General features: G+C 34.5%; 1 protein-coding gene and 1 non-coding gene across 2 annotated transcripts in view; both read left to right on the top strand.

Moving 5' to 3' along the window:
• Positions 1 to 17819, top strand: part of ZDHHC21 (zinc finger DHHC-type palmitoyltransferase 21) — a 95514-nt gene extending 77695 nt beyond the window's left edge. Inside the window, exons 7-9 of the mRNA XM_036261375.1 lie at positions 309 to 425; positions 16764 to 16807; positions 17354 to 17819. Coding sequence (XP_036117268.1) covers positions 309 to 425; positions 16764 to 16807; positions 17354 to 17486 — 294 coding nt within the window. The 3' untranslated portion in view covers positions 17487 to 17819. The remainder of the gene's footprint in view (positions 1 to 308; positions 426 to 16763; positions 16808 to 17353) is intronic.
• LOC118630398 lies at positions 12764 to 12905 on the top strand. Its single transcript, XR_004959622.1, has one exon. It is a non-coding gene; the product is annotated as a U4 spliceosomal RNA (small nuclear RNA).
• Positions 17820 to 18788: the final 969 nt, after the last annotated feature.

Raw genomic sequence — 18788 nt, 5'->3', positions numbered from 1 at the left:
GAACATCATCCCGTAAACCAAAAGATTGCAAGTTCAGTTCCTGGTTGAGGTACATGCCCAGATTGCAGGTTCGATCCATGGTCAGGGCGTATACGACAGGCAACCAATCGATATTTCTTTCTCACATCGATGTTTCTCTCTCCCTTCCTCTCTCTCTAAAGTCAATAAAAACATATGCTAGGGTGAGTATAAATAAATAAATAAAATAGATAATAAGGAGAAATGTTGTGGGTCAATTTTTTATTACTATTGCAACTATATAAATAACTTTTTGAATCAGTTTTAAGTCTTTCTTCTTTTTCTTATAGGACCTCTTTATTGTTAGACATGAATTGGCCATAATGAGGCTAGCTGCCTTTATGGGCATTACTATGTTAGTTGGAATAACTGGACTCTTTTATACTCAACTAATTGGCATCATCACAGTAAGTATATTTTTAATGTTCATTATTATATTTGTGAACATATTCCCTAATTATGAACGTAATTCTAAAATGTTACAGAAAGTTTGGAAATTAGAGGAGAAAATTACCCATAGTCATTTATTCCCATTTCCATATGCCTCTGTAGTTTTAAAGTAGTTATAATCAGTGTACAGAATGTACATACGATTTTTCATCCTGCCTTTAAAAATTAACATAAAGTATTTTTATATGGCTGTAGACTCCATTAAGTAACCTTTTTCCTATTGAACAGGATCTAGTGTGCAATTTCTATATTACAAATACTGCTTTGAACATCTCTTTTTCCTCTTTATGCTAGTATATAAGGTAAAGTCCACAACACATGGAGTTGCTGGTAGAAATATTTTATTAGTAATTAACTCTTTTTTTTTTTTTGCATGTACATATTAGCTAAATGGGATTTAGCACAACAGAAAAGATCAAAAAGTGTGAAAAATATTGAGTAAGGATTTAAAAATTTTACAGTACATTGCATTGCAGAAGATGTAGGGCAAACAGACTTTCTCATATATTATTGGTGGGGGTATAAATTGGTATATCCTTTTTGAAAGGCAAATTGTCAATGTCAAAATTTTAAATGCACAGCCCTTTCTCTACAAATTTATTTTATTTTGTAGAGACTATTTACTCATATGTTAATAAACATGTAAGTTAAAAAAAATATTTTATGTATTGTGTATGAAAACTTAAGTGATTACCAGAATATACTCAGTGAAAGAAATGTACAGTAAGAAAAAGTGCATCAAGATTTACTATAAAGCAATAGTAATCAAGAAATGTGGCACTTATAAGACAAACTAGATCAGTTGGACTTAATTGATATTTACAGAACATTTCATACCAAAGCTGCAGAATATACATTCTTCTCAAGTGCACATGGGTCATTCTCAAAAATAGACCACATGTTAGGACACAGAGCAAGTCTCTACAAATTCAAGAAAATTGAAATCATATCAAGCATCTTCTCAGATCACAGTGGCATGAAACTAGAACTCAATTACAATAAAAACACACGAAAACATTCAAACACTTGGAGGCTAAATAGCATGTAATTAAACAACGAATGGGCCACTAACGAGATCAAGGAAGAAATTAAAAACTTCCTGGAAACCAATGAAAATGAACACACAACAACACAAAATCTATGGGATACAGTGAAAGCAGTCTTGGGAGGGAAGTTCATAGCACTACAGGCCAACCTCAAGAAACAAGAAAAATCTCTAATTGACTTTCTAATCCTACAACTTAAAAAACCAGAAAGTAAACAAAAAGAAAACCCCAGAGCTAGTAGGAGAAAGGTCATAGTAAAGGTAAGAGCAGAAATAAATGACATAGAAACTAAAAAAAACAATTCAAAAGATCAATGAAACAAAAAGCTGGTTCTTTGAAAAGGTGAACAAGATTGATGGGCCTTTAGCCAGACTCACCAAGAAACAAAAAGAGAGAAACCGAATAAACAAAATCAGAAACAAAAGAGAAGTAACAACTGACACCACAGAAATACAAAGGATCATCAAAACATACTATGAACAATTATACACCAACAAATTGGACAATCTAGGAGAAATGGACAGATTTCTAGAAACACGCAGCCTCCCAAAACTGAACCAGGAAGAGATAGAAAACTTGAACAGACTAACAACAACAAAGGAAATTGAAGATGTAATCAAGAAACTCCCAGCAAACTATAGCCCAGGCCCAGATGGAGGGGAATTCACAGGGGAGTTTTACCACACATTCAAAGCAGATCTAATACTCATTCTCCTCAAACTATTCCAAAAAATCCAAGATGACGGAACACTTCCAAACTCATTTTATGAGGCCAGCATAATCCTAATTTCAAAACCGGAAAAACACACTACAAGGAAAGAAAACGACAGGCCAATATCCCTGATGAACACAGATGCCAAAATCCTTAACAAAATATTAGCAAATCGAATCCAGCAATACATCAAAAAAATTATTCATCATGACCAAGTAGGTTTCCTCCCAGGCATGCAAGGCTGGTACAATATTTGCAAATCAATAAATGTGATACACCACATAAACAAAAGGAAAGATAAAAACCATATGATCTTATCAATAGATGCTGAAAAAGCATTCGACAAAATCCAGCGCCAATTTTTAATAAAAATGCTCAGCAATGTGTAAATAGAGGGATCATATCTCAACATAATAAAGGCCATATATGAAAAACCTATAGCCAACAACATACTCAGTGGGCAAAAACTAAAAGCATTCCCCTTACGAATGGGAACAAGACAGGGATGCCCACTTTCACCACTCTTATTTAACATAGTACTGGAAGTCTTAGCCACAGCAATTAGACATGAAGAAAAAATAAAGGGGATCCAAATTGGAAAGGAGGAAATGAAACTGTCATTATTTGCAGATGACATGATATTGTACATAGAAAACCCTAAAGACTCCATCAACAATCTAGTAGACTTAATAAATGAATTTGGCAAAGTAGCAGGATACAAAATTAAAGTCAAGAAATCAATGGCATTCTTATACACCAATGATGAAATCACAGAAAGAGAAACTAAAAAGACAGTTTCATTTCCCATTGCAGCAAAAAAAATTAAGATACCTGTGAATAAACTTAACCAAAGAAGTAAATGACCTTTTTACAGAAAACTATACGTCATTGAAAAAAGAAATAGAGGAAGATATAAAAAAGTGGAAGCACATATGTTGTTTACGGATTGAAAGAATTAACATCATTAAAATGTCCATAATGCCCAAAGCAATCTATAGATTCATTGCAATCCCCATTAGAATACCAATGACATACTTCACAGAACTAGAACAAACTCCCCAAAAGTTTATATGGAACCAATAAAGACCCTGAATAGCCATAGCAATCTTGAAAAAGAAGAACAAAGTAGGAGGGATCACATTACCAGATTTCAGGTTATACTACAAAGCCACTGTAATCAAAACAGCCTGGTACTGGCACAAGAACAGGCATATAGATCATTGGAACAGAACAGAGAACCCAAAAATGGACCCAAGACAATATGTTCAATTAATATTTGACAAAGATGGCAAGAGCATACAGTGGAGTAAAGACAGCCTCTTTAATAAATGGTGTTGGGAAAATTGGACAGATACTTGCACACAAATGAAACTAGAACACCAACTTACACCATACACAAGAATAAACTCAAAATGGATAAAAGACTTAAATGTAACTTGTGAATCCATAAAAATTCTAGAAGAAAATGTAGGCAACAAAATCTTACACATCATATGCAGCAGAATTTTTACTGATACAACACCTAAGGCAACAGAAACAAAGGGGAAAAAATGAACACACGGGACTACATCAAACTAAAAAAGCTTCTGTACAGCAAAAGAAACAACCATCAAAACAAAAAGGGATCCCACTATATGGGAGACCATAATCGCCAATGATATATCAGATAAGGGGTTAATTTCCAAACTATATAGAGTGCTCATACACCTCAACAAAAGGAAGACAAAGAACCCAATTGAAAAATGGGCAGAGGACCTAAATAGACACCTCTCCAAAAAGGACATACAAATGGCCAGGAGACATATGAAGAAATGCTCAACATCACTAATCAGAGAGATGCAAATTAAAACAACTATGATGTATCACCTCACACCTGTCAGAATGGCCGCCATCAACAAATCATCAAACACTGTTGGCGAGGATGTGGAGAAAAGGGGACTCTAGTATATTGCTGTTGGGAATGCAGACTGGTGCAGCCACTGGAAAACACTATGGTGTTACCTCAAAAAGTTAAAAATTGAATTGCCATTTGACCCAGTAATCCCACTTCTAGGAATATACTCTAAGAAACCTGAAACACCATTCAGAAAGAATATTTGTACCCCCATGTTCATAGCAGCACTATTTACAATAGCTAAGATCTAGAAACAGCCCAAGTGTCCATCAGTAGATGAATGGATTAAAAAGCCATGGTACATGTACACAATAGAATACTGTGCAGCTGTAAGAAAGAAAGATCTCGCCCTGGCCTGTTTGGCTCAGCGGTTAGAGCATTGGCCTGCGGTCCAGAAAGACCTGGGTTCGCTTCCCACTAAGGGCATGTACCTTGGTTGCAGTTTGTCCCTGGCCCTGGATGGGTCATGCAGGTGGCAACCACTCAATGTGTCCCTTTCATGTCGATGTTTCTCTCTCTCTCTCTCCCTCTCCCTCTCCCTCCCACTCTATCTGACCAAAATATGGAAAAATGTCCTTGAGTAAGGATTAAAAAAAAAAAAAGATCTCTTATCCTTTGAGATGGCATGGAAGGACCTGGAGAGTATTTTGCTAAGTGAAACAAGCCAAGCAGAAAAAGACAAATATCACACGATCTCCCTTATTTGTGGAATATAATGAACTAAACAAACTGATGAACAAAATTAACCCAGAGACATGGAGATGGGGTACAGACTGACAAGCCTCAGAGGAGGGGGGGTTTGTGGGGGGAGAGATAAACCTCAGAACTTACATGCATGTATGCATGACCGATGAACATGGACAACAAAGCTGGGGATGGAGCGGGGCGGGGAGGGGAGGAGGGTGTCAGTGGGGGAAAAATGAGAAACATCTGTAACAAAAACAAATTAATAAATAAAAAAATTTTAAAAAAAGAAAAACAGACACAGACAACAGTATGGTGATTAGCAGAGGGATGGGGGGGTGCAGAGGATGTAGAAGAGGGTAAAGGGGGGATAAATGGTGATGGAAGTAGTCTTGCCTTTGAGTGGTGAACACAATATAATATACTGATGATGTATTATAGAATTGTACACTTTAGACTTATATAATTTTATTAACCAATGTCACCCCAATAAATTCTCTAAAAAAATTTTTAGGAATAAAAAAAATAATAATTTTTAAAAAAATGTGGCACTGACTTAAGGATAGACATATTGATAAATGAATTGAGGGTCCAGAAGTAAACACATATACTTATGGACAGTTATTTTTCAACAAGTGCGTCAAGACTATTTAATGGGGGAAGGAAAAGTCTTTGCAAAGAAATGCTGCTGGAACAAATAGATACCCACATGTGAAGAAATGAAATCAGACCCATACTTCACACCATGTACATACATGAATTAAAAATGGATCACAGACCTAAATGTAAGATCTAAAATTATAAAACTCTTGGAAAACATAGTAATACATCTTGTGTTAGGCATTAATATGACACCAAAAGTGCAAATGACCAAAGAAAAAAAATTGATGAATTGGACTTAATCAAAACTATAAACTTTTGTGAATCCAGGGACACTATCAAGAAAGTTAAAAGACAGTTCACAGAATGGGAGAAAATATCTGCAAGTCATATATCTGATAATGGACTTGTATCTAGAATATATAAAGAACTCTTAAAACTCAATAATAAAAAGACATTCTAATTAAAACATGGGATAAGGATCTAAATTTGAATTTCTTCAAAGAATTTATACAAATAGACAATAAATTCATGAAAAGATGCTCAACATCATTAGTCCTAAAGGAAATAAAAAACTAAACCATCATGAGGTTTTGACTTCACACACACTAGGATCGTTATAATAAGAAAGGCACTAACAAAGGTTAGGTGATTCAATATAAAGCGATTATAAAGTAGTGATTCAGTTATAAAGTAATTCACAATTACAGTAAACCCTCGGTTTTGCAGACCTTGATTTAACAGACAAAATTTCCAGTCCATACATCATATGTGAAAATTAAAACCTTTTAAAATGCTTTTAACCAAGATATGCTTATAATTAAATTAACAGGTTATTTTTATTATTATTAATTCACTGTTATTTTTAACAAATTTTAGTGAATAGACCATATGTTGGGGAAAACAATGTAGTAATTTTGCTGACATAAATAAATATTACATATCGACAACTATAGTCTACATATTTAAATCCAAGAGTCGCTGCTCTTAAACAGTGTTTAGGGAATGATTAGGACGTGATCACACCAAACTTCACTGTAATTCTGTTCTCCCATGGCATGACTTCGCAGCAGTTTTAACTCAGCTGCCAATGTTCCCCCATGCACTAAGCCACGCCCCCAGCCACGTGCATTTGTTTACTCATCGTGAGTGATAAATGTACTCATTTACTAGACCTATTCAGTGTAAATTTAAAAGTACTGTAATGCATATAGAAAACTTTTCTGTGAAATTAAAGTTTTCATACATACTTAATTTTAATTACACAAAATGTTTACATAAGTACAAACAGGTAAACTAGCTAATTTGTCAATTTTTTTGCATACAAATTTGGAAAACGTACTTTATTATATAATGGACTTTCAGCTTCAGTAGACACCCCCTTGCCCGAATTAGTTGTTTTATTGAGGTTTTTCTGTACTTACAGTCTGCTTGTAAGTCATATAAAAATTGCCAGATTATGCTTGTGGTTTTTTAATTTCCACTTTTGAATTTACCAAAATCTTTGGTATGTTTATGTCCCCTAGAATGGGATTTCTCATGGTTCCCCATTTTCTTCTGATTAATGACTGGAAATGACATTTGGGAGCTTTGCTGCTAAGAGTGCGAGTTGCTTGTGAGGGCGTCAGGTGGTATAGCTGAGGGCGACAGTGTCCTCTCACCTAACAGCCCTAGCTTCAGAGAGTGGGGCTCGGTAGCAGGGCCTCAAGATCTTTCAAGGATTTCTACTCTAAAATTTTAGCATTTGCTTCTGAGTGGACATAACATTTCATTTATCGTATTTGTTGTTTTTAAAGGATTTACAGTAGACCCTCCATAGCTGAGCTTTTGCTTTCTGTGGTTTCAGCTACCCATGGTCAACCATGGTCTGAAAATACTGTATTAAGTGGACATTTTTAGAAATAAACAATTCTTAAGTTTTAAATTCTGCATATCATGAAATCTCAAACCCTTCTCCTCTGCTCTTTCTCATTTGGGACATGAATCCTATTTGTCCAGTGTATCCATTACCCACTGTTGGTTATTTAGAAGCTGTTTTTTTAGTTATCACATTGACTGTCATGGTATCATAGGGTTCAAATAACCCTTATTTTACTTAATAGTATTCCCAAAATGCAAGAGTAGTAATGCTGCCAATTCAGATATGCCAAAAAGTAGCTGTAAAGTGTTTGTATATATAAGAAAAAATGTAGTGTATATATGTATGTATATATGGTTTGGTACTATACAAAGTTAGAGTCTTCCATTGGGGGTCTTGGAAGGTATACAGTGCAATAAGGGGGGACTGCTGTATAATATCAGGTTCTGTTCTGACTCTGTTTCATACTACCAATTATGTTAATATCAATTTTCAAATTGCACAATGTCCTTTTTTGCTGTAATAATGAACATTTCATACTTAAGATAGAGAGATTGCTTCTAATCTTGTGCTATTTCTAAAACTGAGTGGAAATCACATTTGTTAGATAATGCTCTCTCCAAAAGTTTTCTCTCTCTCTGTATATATATATTCTCTCAGAATACTTTGTACTAGAGAGGTCTGGCATCTGTAAAAATTATACACTTGTAAAACATTAAATAAAAGAATGCAAGTATTAACAGAGAGAAAAACAAAAAATATGAATTTTTTGTTAGTCCAATCTGTAGTCAGTGTACGTCCTATTGAATCCAGATTTTCTGAAAAATTACAGTAAATTTCAGTTCCATTTACCTGGGCTTTCATAGTGAACTTCAAACATCAATCACTCTTTTTGGATTAAAAAATATATTTTTAAAGGTTTCTAGAAAATATTTCCCTACACAATGATTTAAGGTTCTTTAAGATTTAGTTATTTAAAGTTGTTATGCATTTAGTATTTAATTTTAAATATAGTGAATTATTAGCATTTATATAAAACTACTTCATATTTTAATTATAGTAAAAAACATAGATTTTGCTTACTTTCTTTATAAAACGTGCTTGCTGTTTCATTTTATGAAAAAATTAAGACTACCTACAGGAAATTTTAAACCTGGACATGTTTTTGTCATAATCTGAATCTGCCCATCTCTCTTTACAGTGTGAAAGAAGTGATGAATTTGTTAGGTAGCATAAGAAAAAAAAGGGGGGGATGAAGGAAAATACAGTGTATTTAATCTTTCCAATGAAGTCTCTCTCCTTCCCCTACTCCTATACCCCAAAGACCAAGAGGCATTTTGGGAAAACACTGGTAAGAGTAGAATTTCATTATATAAACTATGTAATGGCATAGTTTGAATGTAGGCCTATTAGACAACATACAAACAACAAATGCTAACTTCTTTAAGGTTTAAATTGAAGTTTTGAGGAAAGAAATATCAATTTTCAACAAATTTTTTTCCATTATTTGTTCTTACTTGAAATAAAGAAATCTTTCTCTTCTGGGTAAGAGAAGTGCGATCTTCTCGTTGACAGTGCAAAGTAACAGCACAATCAGTGATGGTAATCCAGTGTAGTTTTAGACCTAGCGAGAGCAGATTATCTGTCTCAGATAAAATAATTAGAAATTACTTAAATTTAAAAATAGTAGATTTCTAATCCCATTTCCAAGGTTAAAAGTCAGCACAACCAGATGTTTCTGTGGACTAGACTGACCTTAAGCCCAATTTTAAAGGATTACCTTTGATTATTTTTACATTTCATTTTTGTACAGGATTTAAATAGAAATATATGTGTTTATATATTTTTACTTAATATTGAGGTTAAAGTATTTTCAAAGCAATCAACTCCAAAACATTCATTATTTAGGGAATAGATTATTCTAATTATTTCTTACTTAGACTGTTTAACCTTTTTTTTTTTCTGTTTTTGAATGAAATGATAGTGATGTTGTTTTTCATGTAATTGATGTCAGAATTTCTTATTGAGCAGTAGTTCCCACACAGCCAAGAATAATGTCCATCCTGCAACCACCAGTGCGGATAGTGCTGGGTGATTGTGTCAGTCATGTTTTCGGTCACTGGGCTTGGAGAGAGCTAATCAAAAAGTGCTGTAGCAGCTGGTACAGCGCCTTCTGGCGAGCTTCTGACAGTGAGCTATTGTTACTGTGACGCTGCTCTGACAGCTCTCTGAATTCTGTATACAAGCATTTTTGTTTTGTGGGCACCGTGGAGTTAATGTAATAGCTTAAGCTTTTGGTGGTGTCTCTAGAGCTTACTGTTATTCTCAGTTATGGTGAGGTTCAGGGTAGGGTGGGGAAGATGTATTTACTTGCAGTTTTGTAAAAGGCTTTAAATTCTCCAAGAAAAAATTGAGCATTTGCATTTGGTCTCACAGGTTCTGTTGTTGGACTCTACTTGAATTACTAAAGGTAGCTTAAAGAAAAACTTTAACAATTAAAAGGGGAAATTGCACCCCCCTCCCCCCCCCCACACACAATACTGATTTATGGTTACCTAAATAAATACAGAAAGAATTATAAATCCAGGGGTAACTTAATTTTAATTTGATTATGTTGTGCAATGAAACGTATCTATGTTCAAAACTTTATATTAGTTTAATGAGATTATCTATTAAATAATATTCTCATTCTGAGACAGTAGTAAATTTACCTGCCTTTTAATATATATCAGAAATGTAGTCCTGAGATTATTAATCCTTATATTTAAATTTTGTCAAGTGTCCCACTGAATCAGTGTAGTGAGTTAGCAGCATTCAATATAATCTCTGTGCAAATTATGTTTGGGTTACTCAACTCCAAACTAGCATTGCACAAATGGAAAACAATTGAAATCTATTTGTGTAATGGTGCATTTTAATTTTTTTTAAAGCATTACTGGTTCCTTGAGTGATTAAATAGATGCTTTTTTTACTTGGTTAGGAAGCTAAACATTTACGAGTTTTTCTTTTATTTGCAATTTTTCCCACATCAATTTTTAATCTTACTTTAAAACATAGGATTGGAGAAAACAGTGACTCATGTTTAACTTGTAGATCTTTTTCCACAATGATTCATATGCTTCTCTCTGTCACATTTCATCAATATATTAGTTACTCCCCATATCCTAGCCAAAGGGGTGCATTTGCTCACTTTACTGCTACTGATAACCAAAAATCTTACTGAAAGTATAATTTTGCATTAAAAATCTAAGAGTAGTTAACCTTTTTTTTTTTTGCAATTTTTATTGATTTATTTTTGTTACAGATATTTCTCTTTTTTCCCCTCTAGACACCCTTCTCCCAATCCCCCCCCCCCCCAAACCCCACCCCAGCATCATTGTCTATGTCCATTGGTTACACATACCTGCATATAAGTTCTTTGGTTTATCTCATCCATCCCCTCCGCCCCGCCCTCTTCTGAGGTTTGTCGGTCTGAACCATACTCCTTTCTATGTATCTAGGTCTGTTTTGTTCATCAGCTTATTTTGTTCATTATATTCCACAGATAAGTGAGATCATGTGGTATTTGTCTATTTGGCTTATTTCACTTAGCATAATACTGTCCAGGTCCCTCCAAGTTGTCTCAAAGGATGAGATCTCTCTTTCTTACAGCTGCATAGTGTTCCACTGTGTATATGTACCACAGCTTTTGTATCCACTCATCTGTTGATGGACACTGGGCTGTATCCAGATCTTAGCAATTGTAGACAGTGCTGCTATGAATATAGGAGTACATATGTTCTTTCTGATTGGTGTTTCAGGTGTCTTAGGATATATTCCTAGAAGTGGGATCACTGGGTCAAATGGTCGTTCAGTTTTTAATTTTTTGAGGAAACAAGTGCCAGTGGTTGAGCTATTTAACTTTTTGAAATGGAGTTGATGTTTTAAATCAGCGGTTCTCAACCTATGGGTCGCGACTCCTTTGGGGGTCAAACGACCCTTTCACAGGAGTCGCCTAAGACATAACAGTTATGAAGTAGCAATGAAAATAATTTTATGATTGGGGGTCACCACAACATGAGGAACTGTATAAAGGGTCGCAGCATTAGGAAGGTTGAAAACCACTATAATACTATATTTAAATTGAGGTAAGGAAAGTCAATAAGTACTGTTCTCTGTATCACACAGAGCTAAATGTCTTAACTGTTGATTGTAAACACACTTTTTCAGCTGTTTTCAATATTTAGTGTAAGCCTTATTTATACAACATATTACTATGTGTAATTATCCTCTCTGGCATCCTCTATATTCCTATATAATTATTTCTTGTAAACTTGATTGCTTTTACTAGACCGTAAACTCCTTGATGCTAAGGACTGTGTCGTAATAGGTACTTAGTAAATTTTTGATAGATGATAAATGAGTAAATGAATCTTGGTTTATGTACTTAGTACTTGGTTTCTCAACTAGATTATAAGTCCCTTGTGGACACTGGGTTTTATCTGTCTCCCAGAGTCCTGATCATTTTAACTTTTATTATAAAAGCCGCTCTTTTATTTAAACATAATTTTTAAATGTAGTATTCTGATGTAATTGAGATATTATATCGCCAAGCCTTTTCAGAAAGTGTTTAGTAGGCAGTATGGATAAGAATGAGACTACCATTTATTGAGGAATTATTAAGGGCTCTAAAATATTAACTCCTTTTTTTCCTGCAAAAAACTTATGAGGTAAGTATTATTATTTGAAATTTGAGACTCAGAGTTTTAGCAACTTCCCTAAGGTTTTATATAGCCCCAAAATGGCTTGATGAAAAGAAGAATGGGAATTATTTGAAAAAAGATTTTCAGTGACTATATAGATTTCCTGTCCTCTCACTTTGCTTTCAAGAGTGATTAAATCCTTTTGTGAATTTCATATTTTTAATAAAAGCTATAGCTGGTCCTCTGTGGAGATGGATACTTAAAGAATCATTTATTTCAAATGGGGGGTATAGTGAGTTTGACTTCAGAGGAGGAGAGAGAGCTGATATTAACAGGAAACTTTTTCTCTTTGAACCGCAGATATAAATTAAGGAATCATGCTGTTTCAGTTAGTTTAGTGCTGCAAACAGATATTGAGTACTCACTTTGAACAGTATGTACTGCCGGGTGCTATGGAAGATACACAGTTAAATGAGCTTCTTACTGTCCGTATGTTGATCAGAGGTGCTAGAAAGTTAAACAATGGTCTATCTTACAATTAGTAGAAATTAGTAATAAATAAAACAGGTATGTAATCTCTAGTTCTGAAAAACTTTTTTGAATCGTTTTTTAAAGCCCAGATTAGATCAACAGGGCCATTGAATTAGGTATGTGCAACACAGTTAAAAGCATTGACAAGACCTATATAAGAACAAAGGTGTAGGCGATCATTGAGGTTAGATTGGATTGTCTTCATGGAGTCTCTCTGATAGAATGTTCTTATTTTCCTCAGGTCTTCAGTTTGGCAGGTCTAGAAAATCCATTTTGAAAATGTTTCTAAGCTTTGCACAGTGGCAGTATGGTAGCCAATAAGGTTTATCTGAGGTGCGATTATTGCTGATTGAAAATGTTTCCACAGTTCATGAGGCTGTGAAGCAGTGATTCTTACTTCCCACTCAAATGTGATAGTCATAGTCATATAAACCAGATTGACTGTGTATTCCCTTATGTCTGATTGTCTGGTGTGTCAAAGGACTCTTTACATTCTTTCTTTCCTATAACAACATATATGGCAAAGTGTTGGTTGGTGAGAATGAACTCAAAGCAGGGTAAGTTAGTTGGATGGATTGTATCATCAAAGTTATCTGTCCCAGAGGACCAAATTCTCAGGTCTGTCAACCAGGAAATGTCTGGTGATAAATTCTTCCTCTTGCCCGTTAACTCCCCACTGCCAATTTTTCTAGTACACAATGAATACCTCCCTCTTCTTTTCTGCTAGGAACTTTTTTTCTCTCCACGTTAGATATAATCTTATTAGTTAGCATACAGCTTTTTAAAAAAATAAATATAATCATATTTTTAGGCTGAACCTGAAAGATCATTTCTTAGGGTAAGAGCCGCCATCAGGAGAATTATAAAGTATTGGTTGATAAAATAGGTAAGGCCTATATTTCTGTAAGTCTTGCTTTTTCTAGTTTTTTAGAAAATAAACTTTCAGTTTTTATTTATTTATTTTTTTATTTTATTTTATCCTCACCCGAGGACACTTTTTCATTCTTTGTTCAGATAGAGCAGGAGGGAGAGAGAGAGAGAGAGAAACATCGATGTGAAAGGGACACATCGAGTGGCTGCCACCCGCACGACCAACCAGGGCCGGGGACAAACTGCAACCGAGGTACATGCCCTTAGCGGGAACCGAACCCGGGTCTCTCCAGACCGCAGGCTGACGCTCTAACCACTGAGCCAAACCGGCCAGGGCAAACTTTCAGTTTTTAAAATAGGAAAACATTCTCATACATCTGTTAATTATGCAGACTGAAGAAGGTATTAGCTATTTTGATCATTAGACCATAATCAAGACATAAATATTTCTCTGGAAATAAGATATTCCGAGTATACATAACAAAATAAAAACCTGTTTCATATTATTCCTGGAAGAATGAATTTTTCTGGGTAGCTGAATTTTCTATATTTCTAAGAATAACTTATATATTCCTTAAAGATAGCAATTATCTTTTTTTTTTATTTTTTTATCCTCACTCGAGGACATTTTTCCATTTTTTGTTCAGATAGAGTGGAAGGGAGAGAGAGAAACATCGACGTGAAAGGGACACATCGAGTGGCTGCCACCCACGCGACCAACCGGGGCCAGGATAAACTGCAACCGAGGTATGCTCCCGTAGCGGGAACCGAACCTGGGTCTCTCTGGACCGCAGGCCGATGCTCTAACTGCTGAGGAAAACCGGCCAGGGTGCAATTATCTTATTTTTCATTTTCTGATGGCCACCAAAGGTATTGAGTCATTTCTATTGAGTGAAATTATGTTCACCAAAATATATTCTAATTAGTTTTTTTTGTCCCTTTTTTCTAAAATATTCCACATTTCCCTGCATTATAAATAGAAAAAGATATATTAAATCTAATTTGGCACTTGAAAATAACTTATGGTTTTCAGTGTTCTAGCCAGTAGTAACTTCTGCCCCTTCTAGTTTGCTGTTCCCACTGTGCTTGCGAATGTGACAGTATAACTTGTGTTGCTCTGAGTACATCGTGTAAATGCCAGTGCAATAATTTTGTGACATGTTTAGTTGTTAATATACCGATTGTACTGTTTCCTTATATTATAACAGGATTCAGGATAGCTGGGTTTCAGAGAGATAAGCATTTGCTGTTCCTAGAGAAAAAAATAGCCTTTATGGCTACACTCACAAATTGTGTTCATAAAGTCACACTAAACATTATATCCTCTGATTGAATAACCAACTGTTTATGATGACTTAATAGGCAGTAGTCTACTTTTTCTTGAACCAGGTTCTAGAAAGATGTCACAAGCACTTGAAAATAAAAGCTTTTCCCATATGAAGTCTAAATCCGAAGTCTTTAAAGTTGATTCTTTTATAGCCACAAATAAGTTATAATCAAGTTGTAAATTTCTGCATAGTAAAAATTTCCCATAATATTAGCTAGTTATAGTAGGGTGACCTTGTAATTGTTGTTTTATCTTGAAATACTTTCCGGTTTTTTAAGTATTTTCCACAACTGCAATTTTAGGCTATTTATATATACCTTAACTAATAGCACTTGACTTCTGTCTTATCTGTTTGTATTTTTGCACCATCTCAATTGTTTTAGAACAGCCTGTCACCCATCAGTTCTAAGACACCATTAACATTACTTCAGTCACTCTATAGAGATGTGAAACCAGAGGCTCGGCTTTCCTGACACCCAATCAATGTTGTCATGTATTTGCAGACTGTGTTTCACAAAGTAAAACATTATTTTGAGGAAATTATGCGTCAGAACCAAGAAAGGTTAATTATAAATAGAATTGTCATTGGATACTATGAATTTCAAAGCACAATAGGAAAACTAATTAATATAGAATATATAGCTAATCTACAATCTTGTCCCAAATTCCTAGGTAATCTGGAAATAAAATTCTGTTATTAGTTACTGAAACATCTAAAAACAAGATTTACTTTTCTGTATGTGGGCTAACTGTAGTTATTCTGCTGTTCATATATAAGAAATTAATATTGTAGCTATTCATGTAACTTCTATAACAAGTCTTTTAAAGTGAAGGTGCTGCCCTGGCCGGTTTGGCTCAGCAGTTAGAGCATTGGCCTGTGGTCCAGAGAGACCCGGGTTCGGTTCCCGCTAAGGGTACGTACCTGGGTTGCAGTTTGTCCCCGGCCCTGGTTGGGTCATGCGGGTGGCAACCACTCGATGTGACCCTTTCACATCGATGTTTCTCTCTCTCTCCCTCCCACTCTATCTGAACAAAAAATGGAAAAATGTCCTCGAGTAAGGATAATAAATAAATAAATAAATAAATAAATAAATAAATAAATAAAATAAAGTGAAGGTGCTTTTTATTAGTTTCATTGGAGGAAAGTTTTACAACCAAAAAAGTTCTTGGGGTTGCAGTGGAAACCACAAATATTTGCATGAGTAATACTGCTTAATAATAGTACAGTTCACCTGCTATACACGAGCAAGCTGGTAAAGGAGAGGAAGAAAAAAACTTGTGTAACTTTTTGGTATATTTAAAAGAAGATACTTTCTCTTATACTACTTTAAATTATACTTAAAATGTAACTATCTACACTACGATTATGTCATTTGTTTTGATTATTTAGATATTATTTATCATCACACTTTCTCAATCTAGTGGTAGATCTTCTGTTAATATGAATTAAGCCAGCATGTCTAGAAACTACTTTTTGTTTGTTGACTTGTTTTTCTTACATATTTGTTAGAGCTGTATAGAAAACACATAATAAGAAATTGTATTATTATGAAGAGACTGATTTTTCTGTTGAAACAAGGAAATCCTTGTTTTTTTAATAGAAAACTCCAAGGCGCCCTGTTTGGGGCACTGGGCGTCGCGGTGGGTGCGCAGTGCCTGTGAATCCACTTGCTCCTGGAAACCCAGACCAGCAGCACTCCTGGGCCCTTGGCAGTTGTCTGTTCATTAGGGTCTTTCATTTGTCATTTTTGGTATATATTTTTCATGCATAGTCACTGACAGTTAAATTGAAAATAAGTACTGGACTTTTAAAAGAATTGTCGAGGAAGCAAGTATACTGAAAACTTTTGTGAGGTTTTGTAATTGAGTAATATTTGTAAGGTGGGAGTACAATGTAATGTTGATTCTGTTTTTTCCAAAGGAATTTCAGCAATGTCTATAGATAATTTGGAGATCTTATTACCCATATATAAACTGTTTAAATTGTCAGAATATGTTCTGGATATGATTTTAAAACATTATAAGATTAATATAGAATAAAGTCTTGAAAGCTTTGTTACATCTGAGTTTTTTTTTTTTAATTTTTAATAGGATACAACATCTATTGAAAAGATGTCAAACTGTTGTGAAGAAATGTAAGTATAAAAGTGAAGTCTGTAGTGCTCTTATTAAAAATGGAATCCACTGGCCACATTTGAAAAATGCGTGCATGTAGTAGTGGGAAGATAATAGAATGATGGCTTTCTCTACCTTGCCTGAGGCCTGAGCTAGACAGGCATAACCACAGTCTTACAATAGGGGTCTTCTAGCCATGCTAGTTTTCATACAGAATAAGTACTGATCATTCTTGTTCCTTGGCTCACTAAAGTAAGTTAAATGATTTGTCCTGAAAGTACATCAAAAGAGATTTGCTTCTGTGGTGTTGACACACATTCTGTTAATCCTGGAATTCTCCTCTGCTTCAAAAGTTACCCTAGGTTGATTGACGACGCAAATACAATATCTGCTAGCCAGAGTTAAAACTCAGCTGCATGCCATAATGAAAGAAAAGCTGTGTTTGTGATGCTGGGACACAATTCATCAGAGTCCAGTAATGGATCCCCAGCCAACCTGTATTGTTTTAGCTGACTGAAGTGCACCATGGGAGTGCTGTCTTTCACTAATAATGCTGTCTTCTGTAGATCGAGGCCCCGAAAGCCATGGCAGCAGACCTTCTCAGAAGTTTTTGGCACTCGTTGGAAGATCCTGTGGTTTATTCCTTTCAGGCAGAGGCAACCACTGCGAGTTCCCTACCACTTTGCCAATCATGTCTAAACAGATGGACGGTGGGCACAGATGGGTCCCCCATGCTGGAAATGCGCTACAGGTTTTCTGATAATAGAACGATGACAGTCTTCAAGTCAATTAAAATCCACCCACCAATCTTAGGCATCATAATGTGCCCCAGGCTTTATTTTAATAGTGATCTTGATCCTGTTGTGGGACTGATACGAGATCTGTGTTTAAGTTTTAAGGCATGTTTACTTTCAAATTAGCTTTCCACAGGGGTTTCTTAAAGTGCTTTTGTTATTAAACTCAAAACGCAGTGATTAGGATGAAATAATTGTACATAATTTCTTTTAGTACTGACAATATTACAAATTTTAATTTATGGGACTTTTCAGATGTTTATTTAAATTTTTCACTCTTAAGCAGTACTAACCAAATCTGAATTTAATTCTTCAGGTTTTACAAAATGTTTCACATCTTATATTATTTGTAAATTTTCTTCTTCAAATACAGTTTAAGATATGTTAATACTTCCTTTTATATATGCTGCAAGATTTTTTTAAATGCAGCATTGAATTGAACAACAGAAAAAGGGCAGCATTTTCTTAGAAGTAGCTTTCTAATGTTTTCACTAAAATAAAGCACCAACTACCTACCTTATTTTAAAGGAAAGATTTAATTTTCTTCCATGTTAACTTTCTCATTTCTTTACCCTGTACTGTTATAACTGATTGTTGTTAATGTATATTTGCTCCGAGGAGAAAACGTTGACTAAGTGGGCATGTATTCCTATTTTACTCTAAGATTTTGATGAGCAAACAGGATATAGAATTTGCAATAATTCTACAAATACCTTTTCTAGTGCAGTTATACCAGAATGTGTATTTTTAAAATGCTAGTATAATTAGATAATATATAATGTACAGTATAAAGAGGAATATTGTGCTTTTGAAAAAATATATATACTTTTTACTTTTATTTACTTACTAGTAGATCTAAAATTACACATTGAAAGTTTATATATAATAAATATAGGCCAACTACTCCTGAAAATTTATCTATAGGAAATTACTAGTAAAAGTAAAATAACTTTTGTGTACCTATAACCAGTCACCCAAATTGAAATTAAATTTTAATTGGCCAACTATAATTTGGATGGAAAGAACTGTTTCTGTAGCTAATGTTAGGAAATAACATTAAAATAAGAAAATGTAGTGTTCTACATTTTTCATTAGCCTTATACAAACTTAAATTGCTAACGGTGATGGTCTCTTGGAAAGCATAGAATATTTGTGTAAAAAGACCTTTAGCATGCTTTGAAAAAAATTCAGCTTTAACATTTTTTTC

The sequence above is a fragment of the Molossus molossus genome, unplaced genomic scaffold, assembly GCF_014108415.1.
Source record: "Molossus molossus isolate mMolMol1 unplaced genomic scaffold, mMolMol1.p scaffold_m16_p_14, whole genome shotgun sequence".
Classification (NCBI taxonomy): Eukaryota; Metazoa; Chordata; class Mammalia; order Chiroptera; family Molossidae; genus Molossus; species Molossus molossus.
Note: the sequence above shows the minus strand (reverse complement) of the source record. Positions and strands in the feature narration are given on the sequence as shown.